At 48.1% G+C, this 8347-nt stretch overlaps 1 protein-coding gene across 1 annotated transcript in view; it reads right to left on the bottom strand.

Moving 5' to 3' along the window:
* Positions 1–8347, bottom strand: part of LOC102313489 (nucleolar protein 4-like) — a 139176-nt gene that overhangs the window by 8538 nt on the left and 122291 nt on the right. Inside the window, exon 6 of the mRNA XM_005933201.3 lies at positions 3913–4388. Coding sequence (XP_005933263.2) covers positions 3913–4388 — 476 coding nt within the window. The remainder of the gene's footprint in view (positions 1–3912; positions 4389–8347) is intronic.

Genomic DNA, 8347 nt, shown 5'->3' with positions numbered 1-8347 from the left:
CACACAAACACACACACCTGTCGAGAGTTTCTGGCTCTCTGCGTGAGACGGAGCTTCGTGTGAGTCTGTGTTTGCAGCCTGTCTGCAGTAACACTTTCCCTCCAAGGCCAGCGCACATTGTTGTGAGTCTGTGCTATTCAGAGCCACAGAAAGGCAGCGAGACGAGGAAGGAAGAAGTGCGATCTCCTGCGGCTGCGTGAACGTTTCCTCCAACAAAGCAGCGTGTTTGCAGACAAAAGCGAGGAGGAGATGTGTTCATGGACTGTTTCTCTCTTCCATATCATTTCTCTGTTTCCTTTAACTGTTTGAAAACAGCTTCCAGGCAGATCTCAGAGTCGGGCTCCTCTCAACCTCAGAGCTGTTTACACAATCTGATCCATCCAATCACAGGTGTCCTTGGAGCTGGCCAGGTAAGACGTTTCCTTCTTGTTGATGTGTGATGTCAACAAGCTGAAGATAACTGGATGTCTTCTTTAGGTTTAGAGACCTTCTGAAGGAGAGGTGAAACCTTTCCAACAACCTAAGAAATCCTGCCGGCTTCCCAACAGCCTTTCAGCTCCAAGCTTCAGTCCTCAAAGCTCTGAGGCTCCACTGAGAGCTACAAACCGAATCTTTCACCTCCCACAAACTGATCAGTGCGGCTCTTCTACAACAAACATTAATGTCCATGAAGAAGAGGATTTACAAGGTCTGGTTAGACACTGCACCAAGCTAAGCTCTGAACGGCACAACCTGAACTGTAGTGACGTTTGATGAAGACAGCCAAGCTTCGGGGCTGTGGTCAGCTTACATCGGCGTGTGTCTTTGACGAGCGAAGACAGACACCGTCACATGACAGGAACAAGATGCCTCAAACAGAGAAGGTCCGAGATGGTCAGCACAGCTGGATGTTAGCCATTAATCTGCTGCTAACCTGGTTTGGACTCCTGATGCTCAGCTTCATGCCTCACTGAGGACTCTTCTCCGAAATCTTCATATATTTGGTGTCAGACACATGATAAGATGAGTTTAAAGGCCCTCTGGAAAGAGGCAACGCCACTGCCATCTTAACAAAACCTCCTCCTCCTCACTGCAGCCCCGCCCCCTGACATGAATAAGGATTCCTCGCAAGTACACAGGAGGCTCCTCACTCGACAGTTACAGCTGAGGTAAACAGCAGACAGGCAGCCAGCACAGCTTTGCTATCAGGGTACAGTTTCTAAGGAGACTCTGGGGTAAAAACCTAAAATACATAAAAGTATTTCATTTTTCAGGATACAAGGTTAATGTAAACAAAACGCAGGTATTAACTTTAAACTATGAACCACCAGTCAAAATTAAGAATCGCTACTATGGGTGGTAATACGTCGTGACGTCACCAAAATGTTCATTGCACACTATGCCCCGCTAAACGAATCCATGCAATCAGGCAAAGATGGAATACCAACCAGGTTAAATATTCTTCCCTGTGTTTGTTTCAGTCTTTACCGACTGCCACAAAAACAGTTTGTGGCGTGGGACAGAATATTGTCAAAACACATCTGGAACGGGAGAAAAGCTCGAGTATAAACGCTCCAATCAAAGAAAGAAAAGGGAGGTCGTGGGCTTCCTTGTCTACGAGAATATTACTGCGCAGCTCAGCTAAGACCACTGATATGTCTCTGCTGTCCAGATTACTCCGCCGGATGGAAAGATGTTGAAGGAAAACCAGTTACAGCTTTAATATCGGACATAAAGTTACAGAACAAAACAGACATGGCAGATGAACCCATACTACAAATAATCACATCTGCTCTGAAAGAAGTCATCAGAATTTGCAGTTTGGAAAATGCCTCTAAGGTTTGAAGATGGTGAGCATGTGATTCAGATTTTCCCCGAATCAGTACGATAATAGATTCAAGAACTGGATTTGAAAAGGTATAACTAATTATTATGCATTCGTCCACAAGGAGGCATTTCAAAGCTTTGAAAGGAGCAAATATGATTTAGGCTCAGACGACTTCTTTAGATTTCTACAGGCCAGAAATTATTTTAATCAAAACTTAAAAGTGAACCTAAACGAATTACAGTTTGTAGAAACATTTTTATCATTAACCAAATCTGGAGCGCAAAGCAAAATGATTTCCAAACGATATAAGAGCATCCTGCGGTGTAAAAACCACAGCTCTCTGTATATGAAAGCAATGTGGGGAAAAGAAGGCAACCTGTCGATTACAGAGGAGCGTTGGGGCCACGCATGCATGACACAGTGGGCTACCACCGGGTCCAGTGTTTGCCGTGAGTTTAGCTGGAAAACCATCGTGAGAGTTTTCATCAGCCCTGCTCAGCAAAGATATCGGGGAACTGCGACACATGTTGGAGATGTGGGCGAGATGGAGCTAACCGTTTCCAAATGTATTGGGATTGCAAAGTTAGTCACCAGCACTAATCCATGAACATCTACAAAATGTGTTTTCATTTGTTTTTCCTTTAACCTTTGAAACCATATTTTTGTGTAACACACCAGTGGATAAATTAATCTAATCATAGAAGACTTTTGTATGGCTGCGAGTAAAAAGCCTGTTACGAGGAGATGGCTTAAGCCTGAACCACATTCTGTACAAGAGATCTATACCATGGGAAAACTGTCATTTTCTCTTAAACTTCAGAGGGATACTGTCTACAGAACAGGGGCTGTATCCCAATCCAGGGTCTGCAGCCTTAAAGGCCGCATTTTAAGGCCGATTACGTCACAGCGGCGCGACGAAGGCTGTCCCAATTCGAAGGCTGCTCGAAATGCGGCCCTCAAATGTGTCCTTCATTTCCCTGAATTTTAAGGACGTGGCGGTGTAGACTTCATGGCCCAATATATCCCAGAATGCATAGCGCGGCGATGGGTGTGGATAATTTTGCCGAAAAACAACGATAAGGGGCGGCCAAAGAGTGAACTTTAATTAAGTACTGAATATTATGTCACTTATTTATGTGCAAATGTTTAATAACGAAGAACATTAAACATTCTTGTTGGCCACACAAAGTCATGTGACATTAGTGACGTTTGTGCTAACTTGGTTTTAAAGCCTTTACTTTCAAATACACGCCGTCCAATAGCTGAGCTTAATCTCACAGAGAATGATCAAAGCTCATGTAGAAACAAACACATGAATAAAAGATTTTCTCCTTCATTTCTGTCAAACACAGCTGTATGACACGTTTCCAGCTGTTAGTATCATGGTTGCTAGGCAACCTGGGCAGCGCAACGGAGGCTAGACCGTCCCATTTCACAAGCCTCGCACTTCCGGCCTTAGCGGTCTTTGAGTACGCGGCCCTTGAGGATCGTTGAGGCTGCAGACCCTGAATTGGGATACAGCCATGGTCTAAATCAGGGGTGTCCAACTCCAGGCCTCGAGGGCCGGCGTCCTGCAGGTTTTAGATCTCACCCTGGGTCAGCACACCTGAATCAAATGCTTAGTTCATTCCCAGGCCTCTGGAGAACTTCAGAATATGCTGAGGAGGTGATTTAGCCGTTTAAATCAGCTGTGTTGGATCGAGGACACATCTAAACCTGCAGGCCCTCGAGGCCTGGGGTTCAACACCTGTGGCCTAAACGGATAGAATATGTTAAGCCTGTGAGGTGTGATTTTTTATGAACCATGATTTCTTTTATGTTGATGCTCTGAGTTTCCCATTTCAATAATATGATGCTAACCTGCCTGCCCTGCTACCCCTTTACCCAAGTTCTTTTTAAAAATGTGAAAGCAAAAGTAAAATGTAGAAACTACTGTTATGCTTTCTCAATAAAAGAGACGCTGTTAAAAGAACAAGTTTTTGAAGTCGTAGCGTGCAGAAGCACAACGACACAGAATGTCTCCATCTTCCTGATGGAGCGTTCCACGATCGGGAAAACGCCGGAATTAAATAGAGCTACAGAGGTACAGGAGGCTTGTGTCTCACCTTGCCGCCATATTCCCTGCCGTCGCGGTCCAGTCGCAGCTCGGTCGCGTGTGTGTGTGACTGCGTGTTGGGGGCGTGCGCATTGTGAGGAGCGTGTGTGTGCGGCAGGGGCAGCGGCAGGGCGGGATGTGGAGCTAGAGGAGGTTTGGCAGCCAGCGGGTACTTCCTGCGGAGCTCCTCGGGTGCGCTGGGATGGAGCGCGCCGAGCAGCGCCGCGGCCGCCGCTGAGACAGTGATGGGCAGGTGTGAGGTGGGCAGAGGCAGGCGCTGAGGAGGCGGGTCACTCAGGTTGATCGGCTGCTGGTCCTCAGAGGATGAGGAAGAGGAAGTGGGCCTGCTGAAGTCGAGAGGGGCGGGGCCACCGTTTCCATTCACAACCTCAGTTTCCCTGACTACGGCGCCATCTGTCACAGCAGAGGAGGGAGGGGTCAGGGCGGGCAGGCCGTTTCCACTGCCGCTCTCTGAGGACGAATCATCTGAAAGAAGAGACACGGGAGGGTTAAAGGTCAGACTGACAGCGTTCACTGATGACTTTCACGAGTTTGGTTCACACAGAGACGCCACCTCTCACAGGAAGAGCGACGTTCCCATAAAAGCTGCAGTTCCTCTAACGTCCACCAGAGGCTCCAACCTGACCCCGCCCCACATACAGTAGCAAACACGTGTGTCATGTGACCTGCTGGTTTGTGGCGACGTGCTGCATCGTTTCATTAAACTGAATGTGAGTGTGGGGGCGGGTCTAACTGTGACACTAATCACTCATTGGCCAACCAAATGTCAACGAATCAATCACAGACAGGTGCAGCATCACAGTGCAGTGTGTTTGACCCACACACACACACACACACACACACACACACACAGCTACTGCTATAAATCAGTCACTGATAGAACAGATCTCGCATTAAGACACTTTCCAGAGCAGAAGCTCATCACTTGTCCAGCAGGTGGCATCCCTGCTCCATGAAGAAAACCACCTCAGGCTTTGAGACTCCCTCAGACGTCAGTCTGCTGTCTTTAGTGTTTCAGTGCTGCAGTGATGAAACCTCTCTGCCTCCATCAGCTTTACACAGGTGTGGTCAGGTGCAGCGCAGGGAGAAGCTGGGAGAAGCTGGTAACTACGAGCTGGAATCAACTCAGAGCAGTCATCAGACTCTTCATACTCCTATGTCATCATCATCATCATCTTCATACGAGACCATATACGTTCCTTCTTTTTGTTCTTGGACTCACCGCTCAAAATAATCCTTCTTTATCTGATCCTGGAGCCTCTGTCTGAAACAAGCTGCCTGAGCTCCTCTCCTTTTAACTTAACGTTTACACAAGCTCAAAGAGCAGGTACGTGGGGCTTTATGACATCACAAAGACCCCAGAGGAGAAGAAAGTGTCACAAACAGTGTTTTAAACAGTCCGCAGCCTGAGCTCACAAACATCTGACAGGCCGGAGTGTCTGAAACTGCCAACATGTAGATTAAAAAACTTAATAAGCCAATAATCTCAACAAGAGTACAATTAATAATGTTGGCATTTAATAATTCATTCAAGTGAGAGATAAACTGATTCGTTTCATTTTGTTTATATTTCCTTTTAATTAATCCCCCATTCATTTTTTAATTTCCACCTGCATTACATCAGCTGTTAAATCAATAAATCAACAGCCAGTCTCACACAGCCTCGAACGACGCAGGAATACATGCGATAAAACATAAAAGGAAAATATAAAAATGATTAATTCTGAGGAAAATAAAAAGAATAAAATGCAAAGAGATGATAAACAACGTGTCGCAAACACCTGCACCTAGTGTCAGTTTGGTGCAAGGACATGTTTAATGTCATTTTTGCTGTTTTAGGCCTCCATACACCAACAGCCACAACATGTCCATGTTTGCTGGGTCCAAGATGAAGACGAGCAGAAATGTGAGAACACAGATGTGACCGAAGCAGACCGCCTGCATTCCTGTGAGCTGTGGCTGATAATCGTGACTCGCTGCGGTCTGCAGGATGGAGACTCTGTGAGCTCTGCGTCGGGCTCACAGAAACGAATCTGTGCCCCGCTGCCGCTTATCCTTCTCTGCTCAGGCCGACGGGATCCTAAATAAGTGATTGTGGAATAACTGCTTTGTGCAGGCGGGATGGATGCACCGCCGGCCTTTCATCGCTCAGCGCACTCACAGACACACAAAGGAGCCACATTTGAAACATTAGCCTACATTTTCCTCCAATTTGGGATTTAATTAGAGACGAAAGGACGGCGGAGGAGAAAGAGCCGGAGCGTCTGAACGAGCTGAAAAAGATGCAAAGTGAGGAAAATTACGGATAATTGAAGGATGGAGAGAAGCAGGAGAGGAGGAAGAGGCTGGACTGTGAGGCAGAGAGAGTGGAGACGGCGGAGGTGGTGTCAGTCGGTCAGGGTGGGGGCTGGGGGTGACAGAGGGGTGGAGCCCAAACTGCTGCATGGAGAGGGAGGGTGGGGTGGGGGAGTGAAGGAGGAAGGTGCAGCAGCAAAGAGGTCAGGAGGGGGAGGGGGAGGAGCGAGAGTCCTTTAAACTGTTTATCACTTCGTTTCTTATCCAGGCGGAGCTGAAAGGAGCAAAGTTGGAGTTTACTGACCAATCAGCTCGCAGCATTTAGACTCACATCCAGCACCACTCTAACAGGGAGGGGAGGGGCGGGGCGGGGAAGCCTGCCCGGCGCTGTTTGTTTGTTTATGTGTGAGAGGACTATTCATGCGTGGAAACGAAGGACAGCCTAATTCCTGATGCTGCCTCACAAATCCCCCTCAGCTGCCGGACCACCATCCCCATACTGTGAGCGGGTCTCTTCTCTGTCCACACTGGCTGAACAGGGAGTGGTCCTCCCTCTCTCTATCTTCCCCTCCTTCATCCGTCTGTTGTGCCAATCCTGAGCACACTGAAACTCCTCCCCCTCTCTGGATCCCTGTAAACACTGAGACAGTGCCGCCGTCTGTGGAGATGTTTGCTTTGAAAGACCCAAAGATTTAACGGCTGAGACTCGTGTACGGAAACAGTCCAGTGTTCCTGGTGGAGCGTTCAGTTTCAGATACATCAGTATTTGCTCCTTACAGCCAACAGCAGGAGGAGGAGTCAAACCCACAGCTACAGACACATTCCCAGAAGCGTTTTCTTCACTAAATACTTAAACTCACATTTCCAAACGTTCCCACAGCATTTTCATCCGACTTGCACTGACGACAGGAAACTGGAATCCCTGGAGGAAACCAGGACAGGTTTTGAACCAGCAACCTTCTTATCGTTCTCGTTTCCGTCTCAAACACTCTAACATGCTTTTATTGTGACACTTCAAGCTCCTTTTTGACTATTCAGAGAAGCTTTGCAGGACTCACAGCTCAAAATAACCCTTCTTTCCCTGATCCTGCAGCTGTCTGAAACAAGCTGCCTGTGCTCCTCCAGCTTAAAGACAACTTTGTCATAACGAGCTTAACGAGCAGGTACACAGAGAACAGCCCTGTTTCCGAGCTCGGCCGTTCTTTATGCGGACGAATAAAGTGTCTCTTATCTTATTTTGAAGGATGTAAAAGAGCCTATTTGACTGTATGTTCTGAAAATAAGGCAGCTGTGACTGAACTTTGACCTGGCAGCAGTACACCTGCGCCCTCTGCGGAGGAAACAGGTTAGAGGTCAGACAGGATGGGAAGAAGATGAGGAAGACGAAGGTCGAGCTATAGTCACTAAACGCCGCTGTGAAGCCTGCACCTTCAGGCTCAGCGGGGTTTGTTCATCAAGGACAAACTCAAGGACTTCCACCTCCCCTTGCTTCTCCTCCATCACCCCCCCGCGGTGCAGCCGCTGCGATGCATATCAGCGCCAAGCGTTAGGCCGAGGGACAAATGTCTCCTCGCATCATTAACACACACCTCTGAGAGGAGCGCACAGGTGAACCACGAGTTTGACAGTCTCGTACTGTTTGAGTCTGAATCCACGGGAGATGCATGGAGGAGGAGCAGGGGGAGGACAATGCTGCATCAGCTGACCTGGAAATGCACGCCACTGCCAGCGTGCGCTTTTGTGGATTTATGGTGTGCAAAACGTCCTGTTTTCCATCACAGGACGTGGAGCAGGGACAAACGCAGGGCTCGAAACCCCACGCGGGTTTTACTGTGTTGCTCATACCGAGGCTCAAGGATGGAGCATCGCAGAATGTGAAGAAACGGCCGCTGACTGAGGCGACATCATGGAGGCTAAAGCAGAAACGCCTTTGTGCTTCTGCGTGTGGAACATTTTAGCCCTCGACGTGATGCGTCTCGTTATCCGCCTCGAGCGCCGTTTAATAATTAGAAAGTCTCTTTGCATCACATCCTCTGGAGTTTAGCAGCAAGCTGCTGTGGATCCGACATGATCTATGACAGCGGTGTGAAGACGTCCCAGAGGGAAACCGGTACATCCACACCTGTCAC

This window comes from Haplochromis burtoni, unplaced genomic scaffold (genome assembly GCF_018398535.1).
Source record: "Haplochromis burtoni strain Fernald_Lab_line unplaced genomic scaffold, NCSU_Asbu1 Contig_159, whole genome shotgun sequence".
Taxonomy (NCBI): domain Eukaryota; kingdom Metazoa; phylum Chordata; class Actinopteri; order Cichliformes; family Cichlidae; genus Haplochromis; species Haplochromis burtoni.
The sequence above is the reverse complement of the archived record's forward strand: the minus strand, read 5'-3'. Positions and strand labels throughout refer to the sequence as shown.